The sequence below is a fragment of the Lucilia cuprina genome, chromosome 4 (genome assembly GCF_022045245.1).
Source record: "Lucilia cuprina isolate Lc7/37 chromosome 4, ASM2204524v1, whole genome shotgun sequence".
NCBI lineage: Eukaryota > Metazoa > Arthropoda > Insecta > Diptera > Calliphoridae > Lucilia > Lucilia cuprina.
In genome coordinates this window covers 70,763,909-70,779,171 of record NC_060952.1, presented here as the reverse complement: position 1 = coordinate 70,779,171, position 15,263 = coordinate 70,763,909, and the positions used below count along the sequence as shown (strand labels likewise).

At 26.4% G+C, this 15,263-nt stretch overlaps 1 protein-coding gene across 1 annotated transcript in view; it reads right to left on the bottom strand.

The window, feature by feature from the left end:
* Positions 1-15,263, bottom strand: part of LOC111676772 (probable multidrug resistance-associated protein lethal(2)03659) — a 36,619-nt gene that overhangs the window by 15,084 nt on the left and 6,272 nt on the right. The window contains exons 2-3 of the mRNA XM_023437748.2: positions 3,545-3,645; positions 3,351-3,436 (exon numbers count right to left, since the gene is read on the bottom strand). Coding sequence (XP_023293516.2) covers positions 3,351-3,436; positions 3,545-3,621 — 163 coding nt within the window. The 5' untranslated portion in view covers positions 3,622-3,645. The remainder of the gene's footprint in view (positions 1-3,350; positions 3,437-3,544; positions 3,646-15,263) is intronic.

The window sequence follows — 15,263 nt, the reverse complement described above, 5'->3', positions numbered from 1 at the left end:
GCTTACTCAATAGACTAATAAATATAGAAAATTACTGTATAGGGTAAGCACAATGTAACCACTTATTTTTTGGTCATTGTCGAAGAAAAATAATTAGCTATTCATAAGTACTTAAAAGTTATAACAATTAGAAGTTAAGTTTGATAATAGGAAAATTTAGAGCTTAATTAGTTTCTTAATAGTAGAATAAATTGTTTCAAATTTAAATAAATTTGTCAAAGTGAATTATCATATTAATTTGTTTAATCATTTAATGAGAATAAATTCGAATGAATTAGATAAAATTATTAGCAATTCATTTCCAACTCATCAAAGCAATTTAAATTGATTTTGCAAGTAAGATGAGAAAATGTGCTGGAAGATTTAATATTTTCAGCATTAATTGGTTCTCAATTGAAAACGTTTTGTCCTTCAGCGTATTTCAAAATAAAAATCAGTTTTTCAATGCATGTAATAAATGCTCGAAAAAACTTGCATAATTCGCGGATGAAATTTTGTATGGCGAAGAATGTAATTCAGTTCCTAATTGAGGGTTGAATGACGAATGATAGCGTAAATAACTAATAATCGCTTTGTGTGAACGTGGTATAACAAATTCATTCAAATTGGAAATGAATTGTAATTCATTTTACAGATTTATGATAATTTCCTTTTTCACACCAGTGGATCCGCGCATGCTCAAATTTAACGTAAAATTTTAAAAAACCTATTTTATAGGAGGCTTTAGTTGAGGGCCGTGGTCAAATTTAGGATTTACTCCAAGTGCCATTATAGTATTTATAAGTGAACTATACACATTTTTATTTATTCAAATATTAGAATTAGAATATAAGAATTAGAAAATGTATTCTAATGTAAATTGGCCCCGAAAAAAAAACTAAAATCGGCCTCAAAAAGAAATAAAATTATATATTTGTAAATATCACCAATTTTGAGATTATTTTAACAGCTTCAAAATTTTTTCGAACATTACTTCGAATTTTCGAACTTAATTTTAAATATTCCAACATACCATTGTAGTGTCATCGAGTGTACTCCAAACTGACAAATTTCAGACAATTTGGGCCACCAGAAGTGGTTTTAAAAGCTTTAAAAATGTTTCGAACTTAAGTTCGAATTTTCGAAAATCTAATTTTTAGTTTTTATGACCCAGAGATTATTTTAAGAGCATAAAACATTTTTCGAACATAACTTCGAATTTTCGAATATAATTTCGAATACTCGAACATAATATTGTATTGTCATTAGCTGTACTCACAACCGCCTAATTTCAGGAAATTCGGGCTACCGGAATTGGTCTTAAAATAATTTTCCCCTATTAATTCGTAGATCGTCTGCGTAAGAAATAGAAATAAACCTATCGCACAGTTCGTTACGTATGACGAATTTCGTCATACGCATTGATTGTGCGTATTTTTATATACTTTAGTGTGTTCTATATCTGACGACTAAAATTCGTTCCGAAAAATTCGTCGTTCGTCCCTATTGTGCGTATAGCATTATACACATGCATTGTCTAAATGTTAACAAACGTGGTAAGCTCATTATTGACAAACAATCCATTATCGGATGTGTATAAAATTTAGATTTCGCCAACGAGTGTTGTCGTACTTTGTCAATGGATGTTATTAAAAAATTATAAGCACTTTGGTGTCAATTTGATACCAGGTGTATATATTTATTTTTCCCTCTGTGTGCGTAATAGTCTAGTACTTAAGTGACTTATGTACGAATCACAGAATAACAAAGGACAAGATTATAAGACGAGTAGAAGTAGAACAAGGAATTTTGTTACTGAAGGTATATTACTCTCTCTCTCTCTCTCTCTATTTCAAACAAATACCCATCAAAAACTGCTGTTGAGAACTAAGGGAGAACATCAGCAAGTGAAGAGCGAATTAGTAGGAATATACAATTTTTGAATTCAGATTCGTATTTTATCAATTTTTATCTATAGCACTATTCAAGATCTTAATACTCCTCAAATTTTTAAATAATTAATTCGTTATTTAAATTTTAATTAGAAACTACTGTCAAAAGAAAATCACAGGAAACCCACCATTTGACCCCGGGAAATGCTTAAGTTACCAATAAATAAAATATATTGATTTTATACTTAACAATATCTACTATTATTTCCCTAACGATTGTATTTTGACAATGGCAAAAACCAACAATCGAAAATTAAATGTCAAATTTTCTCATTAAAAGTATAATTTACAGCATATAAATGAATAATTATTTATTTTAATTGTGAGAACAGTCTATTACTTAAATAGTTTTCGTTTTGAAACAATTGAAAATCCTAAAATTCTACAAATTAATTATTTCTATTAATTGTTGTGGCACACAAAATTGTTAATGCAATTAAATGTGTATAAGTATATATATTTAAAAATATATGAAAGTTCATATAAAAGATATTTAATAAAACAAATCAATTGATTTTATATGTTTAATTAAAATTGACCAACAAATTTTGAAATTCATTTGATGCTGTCGACTGCAATAGACTCCCATCAATAAGCATTTTAAAGAGAACATTTATTTACATCTCAATAATTAACAAAACGAATCAATGGAAAATATTTACATTGACACAGAATTCATTCAAATTGTTATATAAAAAAATTGAGTTTCTTTGTTTATATGAATTCATACATGAAACCCAGAAAACATTTTTCTGTACTTGTTCAAAGTGTTAAAAATTTAACAAATATTATTTTTTTGTGTACTAATGTACAGTCATAATAAGTAATATGATCTGTTAAAATTTTGTGTAGAAGAGTACGGACGTCTAAATACAATATGTAATGAAACCATCACACATTGAAAGAATATACAGATGGAAAATTTGACAAAAGAAGCAAGTCCTTTTGCATTAGGAATGTATTTTTATTGAAACATATACAAACAAACATATACAAAAAAGTGAAACTTTATTATTTTATACCAATCGTGTAAACCCAAAAAAAGTAAATCATACGACTTTTATTCTCTTTTTTGTTATACGGATGGAATTTCATTTTACATATGTATTAGACTTTGCATGTTGGTTAGAGGAAATCGTGAACTGATATTGCACATATACAATACTAAACAAAATTCACCCATATATTAGACTCCTATTGTTAATAATTTACATACTAAAACGTAATAATCTATTAGTCAAAACATAATAAAATCAACAGTTATTTGATTTGTTTATTTTAATGAACGATATAAAATTAAAAAAAGGTTATCAGTGAGGTTTTGATATCTGTATTTTTTTATAAATTAATGAACTCTTTATTTTTGTTATAAATATAAAGCTATACATTTGTCGATATGTATTAAAAATCAATAATTACCTGATTTGTGTTCATTTAGAGCCCGATATAAATCCTTTGTGTCTAATGTTTTCTTTCTTCCCTTGAAAAAAATTGATAATGTGTACCTAAATGCAATGAAATAATGTATATAATTGTGTGGATGAAAGAATTTATAATTATAGTATATGAAAATAAATACATATAAATATTTTTAAAGTGAATGAAATTCATACCAAAAACATAATCGGGAAAATATATTTACACGTTCATATGGATTTTGTGGCAAATCATTCGGTTTTATCGATTGCATTTTGTAAAAATGTTGCTATGACAACTGAAACGATAATAAATTTAAAGAAGAATGTTAAAATGTTTGTTTTTTTTACAAATGTAAATAAATATTTAATAGTAAACATAATAAAATTGCTATAGCTCTGTTTTAGTATTAGACAGATTCGCAGTTTTTTATATGCATATTTTTAATATTCATAAACCTATGTATGTTGATGTGTATGTTTTCCGTCTTATTCTGACAATTACTAAAGTAAGTTTCATGTGTAATGAAACTGATTATACATATATCGTTCATTTACTACCAAAATTTATAAAATTTGTAATACATATGTATGTACACAACAAAAACTCACATTGTAAAGTATTGAGCTTTTCACTACTTCTTCATTATCATTTTAACTTATTATTTTAACACAGTGATTTAAAATTCGAGGCAAGTACATACCACACCCGCTTACAAATAACTACTTAATTAAGTACTTAAAAATAAGGGTCTGGAAAGTTTTTTTGTTTAAAAACAAAAAATGCTCATACAGAAAACGAGTCTGGATTTGTTGGTTCGCTGTAATGCTAACAACACAACTCCTCAAGGTATAACAGTAATTAAAGGTAATACAGTTTGAAAGTAATAATAATTGAGATGTAAGTGATTATGTAAGTACCGAGATTATGCTAGGTCTATCTCATTATTTTCAGGGACTCAGAACTCTGATAACCAGTTTTGTCTCTAAAATAGTTACCATGAATAATGTCGTGATGGAAAGAAATCGAATGCAGGAGTAGACAGAAACTGTTTCAATACAAAATTCAAATATTTTTGTGAAAATTAGTAACAACTTTAAGTTATTGAACAGACTCTATATGTCTGTTCGTTTACAAAAAATGTTTACTAATTATACCATTTCTACTATTTTTTTAAAGTTTTCTGTTTTTGTACACAAAAATTAAAAAAAAAAAAAAAAAAAAAAACATTTTTCTCGTTTACTATATTTGGTTTAAATATTTTTATCAAAAGAAAATTTGTTACGTATTGTTTTGTTTGGAAATATATTTAATACAATATAATCACTATGAAACAAAATATACTTGAATTTCGTTCGTTTACTTTTTATATTTTTCTATTTTTCACTTGTTTTATTACTTTTACTAGAAATGTATTCAAACAAACCTAAATAATATGATTAAATATAAGAGGCTTACTTGATATATGTGCAGTTCCCGTAAACGTAAAATAAACACGCATAATCATTCTAAATTTTTCATACATTTTAAGATATATATAACATTTTTTGAGGCCCTTCTATTGTATACTCAATTTATAAACACAAATAAAATATACATCAAAATCATATCTATTAAATGTTAATTTATTTTTTCCATCAATTAAATGAAAGAAAACAAGTGAATACTTATAAACTTGAATTATACATGCAATATATGTATATGAGCAATTATCAAATTTTTTTAATTCCTCTGAAATTTAACAAAATTGTTATAACTAAATTTAATGGACAATTTGCATTTTTTATTTTTGTTGTTTTATATACCAAAGACTTTTACAAACATTTAATACATATAAATGAAGATGATGATACACATGATGTATAGCAATCATAAATATTTTAAAGTGCCCTTGTAAGCTAAAAAGACGTAACTTTTGTCTATACACATTTCATCAAAATGACTAACTCAAACGGATTTATCACTTGTAAGGGTCGGATTATATTTACACAAAATATTTTGAATATGTAATATAAATTTTTTTTGTAACTCTAAAACTAAAAAAAAAATTGAAAATTGCTCATATGTATGTATTAATTTTTCAAAAAGAATTCAATTGAAATGTTTGCTAATAAACTGTATAAAAACAATTCGTATAGATGATTATTAAACATAATTAATATCAATTAAATCATTTTTTGTTTGTTTGTGTATTTTAAATCAACCACATTACACAAAAATTAAAACAGCAAAAGAAATCCAACAATTTAAGTTTCTTTATTGAGCAAATGTATTGTTTTTCTATACTTATATCGGCATTTATTTATTATTTATTTTTTTGTTTGTTTACTTTAAGTAATAACAACTCTACTCGTTAAATTTTTCTTTTTATAGATTCTAAAGATTGAAAAATATTAATAAATAAATTCGGTATATACACTGAAAAAATTCATGGTTAATCTTACGTAACTAACTTTTTCATAATATTTAGGAAAATTTTGTGTATAATAGGAAATATTATTTAATCAAACCCTTTTATAATTTTACGAAAAATTTTAAGCAATATTAAACATAATAATATTTTTTATAAAATTAAAAAATAAATACGTTGAATTAGAAAAAAATATTATATAAAATTTTATGTAGATTAAGGCCGGCTTTTTCAGATAAAGACATTCTACATTCTTTGTTTAAACCTAGTTTAATCTATGTTTTGTGTTTTTCAGTAATCAGTAACGTTACTTATTATCTTAGTTTAACTGTGTGTTATTGCCCAATTAAACCTAAGTTATAAATGAGAATACATTGAGAAAAAAAGTTTCTGGAAAATTTATAAGGTTTCTATTAACTAAAAGTAAATCTTTCTAAAAATTTAAATTTTCCCGAAAACTTATAAAAATTAATGGTACGCCATTTGAAGCCCTTTTACATAAGAGCAACATAAAAAAATGGAAAACCCCTTACTAAATGATTTTATAAACAATTTAAAGAATATTGTTCTTTTAAATTGGAATAAACCAAAGTTTAATTTTCAGTGGGAACATTAGCACTTTATTTTTATTTTTATACACAATGGGGCCACCCTATTGTGCATACATACATATATTTATAAATGTTTAATAAAATGCAAAATTATTTTTATTTTAAATAAAATCTTTCAAGGTAATAAATTATGTACAACGTTTTGCAATAGTAAAATCATGTAATTTTAAAACTAATGACTTCTTTATTTAAGTTTATCATAATCATTAGAGATATTAATAAAAGTTTTGTATATATGTACAAACATATGTATAAATAAGTTTCACATTATAAAAACATGTCTTATCTTCAAAGAGGTGAAATTTGTTGTGAATGATCAATATTCTTATTCTTATTTTCCACAAACTAAGAAAAAATATTTTTAATTTTTTTATTGCATAATAATTAATACTTTTATTAAACTCGTGTTATATAATTTCTTAAAGGATCTTTCATTAAAAACACAATAAAAATCATAAATTTATTGTTTTGCGTTGTTATTTTCGTGCAGGTCTTAAATGTTCAACTTTATATAAAGGAGATTGGAGCAAAATGTTGCTTATTTGGTAGCTCTATGTTAAGAGATTAAACATCAAAAAGAAGAGTTGGAGTCGTTACCGCGTTGCATTTTTTGTGCTTGCTATATTATATGTACGTACTATTATGACTTAAATCTAAGAAATCGAAATCATAAATTCTATACATTTATATTTTTGGGTTGTAATAAGTTTTAAGATGTTTACAACACCCTACCAATACCAATTGGCTGAGATTTACTTTCTGAGTAGATTTTTTAATCTTAATCTTTTGACAATAAGACATAAACTTTGATCTGGAAGATTTTCTTCGAACGATCGTGGGATACCCCAGTTTTTTGATTAAGTGCATCCATACTTAATCTTAAAATTTTCAATAAAGATCGTAAGATAGGCATTATTGCAATTTTCTTTTCAACACAACATCGCAGCAAAAATCCATTAATCCATAAAAGAACTGAAATAGACCTGAAGAAGTGATGATTTTAACACAGGCTTTTCATAGATGGGATGAGCTTTTTATTTGATTTCAAATTCACTACATCTGAAGTCATTCTCAGGAAGAAATTTTTATGTTCTTTTTTTGGAAGTTATTAGGAAGTGAAATTGTAGTATTACACAATACAACTAATTTGACTCAAATAATATTAACATTAATAAATAAATTACACATTTGGTTTAATTCAAAAAATTACAGTACACAAAATATAACTTCACTTTAAAATAAAATTGGATTCTTTTCGCTTCTTTGGAAGTCAATAAACATAACTTCCACAGAATGGAAAAAATTCACTTAGTGCTACTTTTGAAGTGGTTATTATACCCTTCACCTTCGTGAGAAGGGTATATATAAGTTTGTCATTCCGTTTGTAATTTCTATAATATAATTTACCGACCCTATAAAGTATATATATTCTGGATCCTTATAGGTAGCGGAGATGATTAAGCCATGTCCGTCTGTCTGTCTGTCTGTCTGTATGTTTGCTGAAATCAGTTTTTAGAAGACCCCAGATATCTGCGAGATCCGAATCTTCCATAATTCTATCAGACATACGACCGGCAAGAACGCTATTTAAAATCAGCAAAATCGGTCCATAAATAACGGAGATATGAGCAAAAAACCGAGACAACCTCTGAAAATTTCATATAAAATTTAAATTTTTTATTCATGCTCAGACAGAAACTGCAAAAAACAAAAACAAAATACATAACAATACGGTAAATGTTGTTATTGTAATTTGTTTATAAAAGCAAAGCAGAGCAAGAGCAGCAGAGCAAGAGTAGCAGAGCGAGAGCAGCACTAATGTTTTGTTATTGGCTAGAAATATGAAATTAAGTATGTAGAGCCTGGATTAAGTGAGAACCTTTAAAAGGGGACTTTCTGGTACTTTTTCGTTCTTCAAAAGGTATTTTTTGAAATTTCTATAATATTGAACCTAGAAACATGAAATTAAGTATGCATGGCCCGGATTAAGTGAGGACCAAAACAAGGGGAGTTTTTGGTACTTTTTCGTTTTTCAAAAGGTACTTTTTGCAATTTCTACAATATTGATCCTAGAAACATGTAATTAAGTATGTATGGCCCGGATTAAGTGAGGACCCATAAAAGGGGACTTTTTCGTTGTTCAAAAGGTACTTTTTGCAATTTCTACAATATTGAACCTAGAAACATGTAATTAAGTATGTATGGCCCGGATTAAGTGAGGACCCATAAAAGGGGACTTTTTGGTACTTTTTCGTTCTTCAAAAGGTACTTTTTGCAATTTCTACAATATTGAACCTAGAAACATGTAATTAAGTATGTATGGCCCGGATTAAGTGAGGACCCATACAAGGGGACTTTTTGGTACTTTTTCGTTTTTCAAAAGGTACTTTTTGCAATTTCTACGATATTAAACCTAGAAACATGTAATTATGTATGTATGGCCCGGATTAAGTAAGGACCCATAAAAGGGGACTTATTGGTACTTTTTCGTTTTTCAAAAGGTACTTTTTGCAATTTCTACGATATTAAACCTAGAAACATGTAATTAAGTATGTATGGCCAGGATTAAGTGAGGACCCATGAAAGGGTACTTTTTGGTACTTTTTCATTCTTCAAAAGGTACTTTTTGAAATATCTATAATATTGAACCTAGAAACATGTTATTAAGTTCGTATATCCCGGATTAAGTGAGAACCAGTAAAAGGGGACTTCTTGGTACTTTTTCGTTCTTCAAAAGGTACTTTTTACAATTTCTACAATATTGAACCTAGGAACATGTAATTAAGTTTGTATGGCCCGGATAAACTGAGGACCCATAGATTGGGACTTTTTGGTACTTTTTCGTTCTTCAAAAGGTACAAAAGGCTTTAAACACATCATGGTGAAGGGTATATAAGATTCGGCACAGCCGAATATAGAACTCTTACTTGTTTTTTGGAAGTACTTGATACGTGATGAAAAAGAAGTAGAATTTTCACCACAAATAACATACTTGAAGTAATTCCAAGTTTGGTGAAAAACCTATGAATTTTACATTAACGTGTCATTGGAGGGATGTTGTTCATTTTTACAACTATGAACTACATCTAATCTTTTTCATAAATGCAATAAAAATCCGATATTTGAATGACAAAAATAAACCGAATTCGTTTCATAACATGCTTATGTTAATTTCATTGTTTTTTCACCAAAGTTTGATGTACTTCGAATATGTTATTTGTAGTGACTTTTCTACATCTCTTTCGTCACTTTTAACTGGGTTTTCATTTGTAAGGAAATATTTCGTTTATAAAAGCAAAAAATATATAATCGCATTTTTAGATGTGATTAAGATGTCGTTTTTAAAGTATGACATCAATTATTTTTTGTTGGGTATATGTAGATAATTAAATTGAAATTCTATTATTTTTGTCTCCCTTATTATGTAACTCTGAACTTCTGTGCAGCACTTCGATTAATTGAAATGTGAATTCCGTTAATGTTTTTAAAAAAGTTATTTTTTAACTAATACATCAATATAAATTTTATTTATATTCAAGAATTTTTAAATGTATGTAATTATAGTTGATGATGATGAATCATTTTCAAATTAAAAAGTAAAAAAACACGTATTATTAATATTTATATGAGAATAATTACATATAATAGTTGTAAATACATATTTACAAAACATTTATTTTTGCATGACGTATGTATGTAATGGAAAACATATTATTGAAAATTACCAGCATGACATATCAAGGATTTTAACACTTGTGATATCTTTATTATTTATGAAAAGTATTTTTTGTTATTTTTATCTTTATTTATTCCCATTATTGGGAAACACTTTAAATACAATGAAAATATGCACACAAGTAGAATAAGTAAAATTACAGTGGAAAAACTGCTCATTCGCATTAAGTTGTTTTCTTTTTATTTTACATAAAAATGATAAATGACACATTATCAAAAGCCGCTTTAGGAATTGTTGCTATATATACTACTTCATTAATAATAACGCTTTTATCAGTATCAGTAGTTTTATCATACATACATATGTATGTACAATACATCCCAAAATAGGGGAGCTGGAATAAGTTCTCAAAGAAATTGATTATAATTATAAATTATAAATATTATTATAAAGGTTTTCATTTAAACCTTGCCAACTTTTATGTACACCAATTGGCTCAAATTAAATACAAAAAACGAGAACAGATTATTGAACTAACCGAAACAAATTATTACCATTTTGGATATTAACATACTGGTCTCAAAATTGTATTTGGTTTTTGTGGTTAGTTTTTATTATTCGTTAGAAGTGCTTAGTATTAAATTCTGATATTTTTAAAATAATTTTTTATGATTTACCTAAAAAGGGACATTTTTTAAATCAACCCAGCAAAAACTTCAAACCCAGTTAAGGGATTAAAATGTTAAAAATTGATATTACACATTATTAATAAGGCTTTATAAAAGTACTTCTATGTAATCATAACAATATGTAGTAGTCATTGAAAAATATGTTAATAGATAAGTGGTTACAATTGAAAGTTTTAGCTGGGAATTGTTCAGATGAAAAATTCTAATGTTATGAAAAGACTAGATTTTAGATAGTTTGTGCAGATTCAAGGGGCTAATACACCTTTTACACTATGCAGTTATTCGCCATTCACTAATTCATTCTTCATTTAACCTCAAATGATGAACTGAATTACATGAAGCGAATTACACAATCTGTACGTAATTTAGTTTGAATTATGAATGAATAAGTGTAATCTCTAATTTGAATCGAGTAATTTAACTAATCGTGTGAATTTGGTATAAAATACAACTAATGTGTTATGTCTGTTTTGGTTATCGCTTGTGACAATACGTTAATGAATTTCAAACCCCATAGATTATTTTGATTTGACAGTCGAATGGCGTTCTTCATTTTTTGTAATGATTCAAAAAACAAGCAAGTCGCATTAGATCAGGGATATATTTTTATGCAAACTCATACAAAAAAATTAAACCTCTTACTTTGTTATTGTTTTAAACCAATCATGTAAACCCATATGTAAATCATACGATTTTTTTGTCATACAAATGGAATTTCATTTTACTATTTTATTAGAATTTACGCACATAAATTGTGATCGTGTAAAAGTTCTTTAAATAGTGAACAAAAATGACGACAGATTGATTGAGAATATGAAGATATTTTGAAATAATTTATTATAGGTAGAAACTAGGGTATTTAATTATTCGGGTTTTTGTCTTATTCGGTTTATTCGACAAATAATTATTTGAGGTTTTACGGGTTTTACGGATACGGAAAATCGGATAATTAAAAATTATTCGGTTATTCGAATAAAAGGAAACTGGATGTTATTATTGCTTTTTAGAATAATTTTCTTCATATTACACCCTGTAAAAATTTCGAAAAAAGCATTCACACATGGAAAAGTTGATAAGCATGTGAAAATAGATTCCACTTATAGAATTGTGTACTCCGATTTTTATGTATTATAAAAAGGATTTCAAAGTTTAAAGGACTACAAACGAATATTTAAAATATTTATATGTATTTTATTATGCTAATATTGGTATTAAATGGAAGCAGGGCATCTGTAAATTCTATCTATATTATTCACCTGTCTCACTTAGAGAAAAAACAAAAAGAAATTCAATTTTAAAAGGTTTCATTTTCGACTGAAAAACTTTTAACTACTTTTTTGTGACAAATTTTCATTAAGATTTCCAATTCTTTCTTGATGACTTGAAATAAAAAATTATATTATTTAATTATATTAATTTGAAATTAATATTAATACCAACGTTTTAATATAAATATGGAATTCCATCTTTTGAAATCGGATGTATTTTAAACTTTAAAGTCCTTTTACAGGAGCATAAGAGCTGATTATGAAAAATTGAGTACACAGAGTTAATACTAATTGTCACAGTTTCCTACACGCATAGATTTGTTCATGTTTGAAAATAACTTTTGCATGGTTTATAAACAAAAATATTATTTACACTTCTTTCACTTCAATTCTATGTTTAGTTTTTTAGTTTAAATATTAGAAATTATTCCTGTTTATGTGAAATTCTTTTCTATATAATAAAATTACTGTTTTTAAGATTTTCAACGAGTTCTAGAATTCATACGTTCCATTGAACATTAGTTCAAGTATAACTGTTGCTAAGAACTTATTGGAAATACTTAAGAACACAACAATGTTCCCAAAAAACTGGTTGTAGAAATAAAGGCTATATAATTATTTAAATGATTTCATTTCAAAAATCATCAAATAAATTTTCTTTATTATAGAAAAATGAATAACAAATTAAGAAAAGAAGAAAATTTATTATAAAAATATTAAATTTTGTAGAAAATATATAGTAATTTTACTGCTTAATAGTGAGTTTTTCTTAATCGGTTAATTGATAGAAATTATTCGGTTTATTCGTTATTTCAAAATTGACAATTTTCATTTATTCGAACGATTAATCGTCAAAAATTAATCCATTAACCAAACGACGATTAATCGTTTGAATACTCTAGTAGAAACCCTACCTAAAAATTAATAGCAGCATATTTAGGATTCTTAAAGAAAGTATGTCACTTCATTGTTGTCTTGTAACAATAACAGATTACTAAAATTCTAATGGTTAAAGTCGTAGAATACGACATTTTTTCTTACAAAAAAATGACAATAGAGCACAAGAAATTTTGCAATTTGAAATATACAAAATAGCCCAATTCACAATATAGTGTGGTCTTGTATTATAGCATTTGCAAATAGCATTATATAGTATAAGTATTTTACTTTGTATAGAATATTGTAGATATGTGATATATTTTTGTAAAGTTTGTAAATTACATAAAGTATTGTAAGTACGTATTTTTTATTTACAGACCTATACATATATTGTTTCACGTTTCTATATCATACACCACTACAGGATTAAAAATGTTGGTTTTACACTCCAAACGGCAAAACTTCGTTATTCGCAATTGACCCTTGCTTCCCATACAAACTGCACTTCAGAAAATGACTTCACTTATAAACAATAACAACACGATTCATACTTGTAATAAACTATAATTTTATTGAATAAGTAAAATTTATTTTGATACATATTATTTAACAATATTATAAACACATTAGACCATTTTATGATCATGTATAATAATATTATGATAAATAACAAAATATTATGATGAAGTATTGCAACTGCAGTTATTCATTATATTGTTACCATAATATTTAATCTTCTCTGCGTGTACATTTTTTTTAAATATATGTGCTTCACTTAGAAAATATATGTACCATAGTAGAAAAAAGAAGGTAGTACCAATCAAAATTTTTTTATTAAATAAGGTTTTTTGAAGTTTCCTTTTCTCGTAATCATTTATGTAGCGTTGCCACAATTATAAAAAAACATTTAGGTTTGTAAGAAAATTTTTAAGACAAAAGTGTAATTTATAATTTTGAATATATATAGAATAAAATGCATTAAAATCTGAACATAAAGTTACCACAAATATATAAAAATTGATTCTATGACTAACTTATGCAAAAAAATATATGTAACAAAATAATCAGATATAAATGGTCATTAAATGAAATTCTTTAAAAAATTTTATTAACATAATAACACATCTGGGCGCTAAATTGTACAATTCACTAGTATATGTTTGAACTATACTACAGTCTGGACTATAGTCTGACCAATACAATAGTCTATAACCTGGACTATACACTAACTAGTTAATGCTCTTAATTTGACTATAATGTGGACTATACTGTGGTCTATAGTGTGGTCAATAATCTGTACTAGAGAATATATAGTCTGACCTATAACCTAATCTTTGGATTGACTATATTCTTTTTTGACCAGCACTATAAAGTTCGCACAACCTACGTTTCTTTACATCCAACAGCAATGATGGAAATGTTGTGTAGGATTTTCAAATTTTTGGCATTCATGTTCAAGCGGTATTTAGTTTGAGCTGGACAGGAAATTACCATAAAATCCTTTTATGCCTCCACAGACAACAACATGAGAATTTGAGATGATTTGGGTTATGTATAAACCTTAAGAAATCCGTATATTGCCATTTGTGCTGAAATCTTTTAATGAATCCAAAAAATTAGCTAGTTAATTTGGTTATGCCATGAGTCTTACCTTTTTATATTTAAATGAAAGTATTCTGTTAATTGTTTAATATTTTTCAATAAAATTTAAATATATTTATTTTGGTAACTTGAAAACAAATATGTTTGTATAAAAAATTTTATATGGTAGCACGATTTCTACGAAAACTTCATAATCCTTAAGCATGCCAGATAGTTATTTTAAAAAAATAAAGAGAGAATGACACTACCTTCTTTTTTTCTACTATGATATGTACTACACTTTTATTTACTCAACATTTTGCAACACAAACTGACAGCTCATAAAAGCAACATTTTGTGTTTTGTAAATAAAAATCGAAAAAAATTCACAAATTGTCACCAATAACATCCGTTACCAAAGTCAAATCAACAACAAAGATATAACAAAAATCATAATCATGTCATTTTCTTGGATCTAGAAGGCATAGACTTATCCCAAGTAGACAGAAATATCAGCTTTTATGTTGTTATGTTAACCACAATATTGTCAAAAGTATAATATATAATATTTATATATTATATGGGGTATCTTATCGGACTGAAAACGATACGGAACGCTGCGTTGTCGTAATAATAACGATGCATTGTCAAAATAATATAAAGTGTTATCAAAATGACAACAATGCGTCATAAACAATTGTATCGGTACTTTTCAATGGGATTTTGGTACAATTGCAAAAATACACCAAATCGTGAATTGCTTTTTATAATGTTAGATGAGATGTTTACTAATAAACGCAAT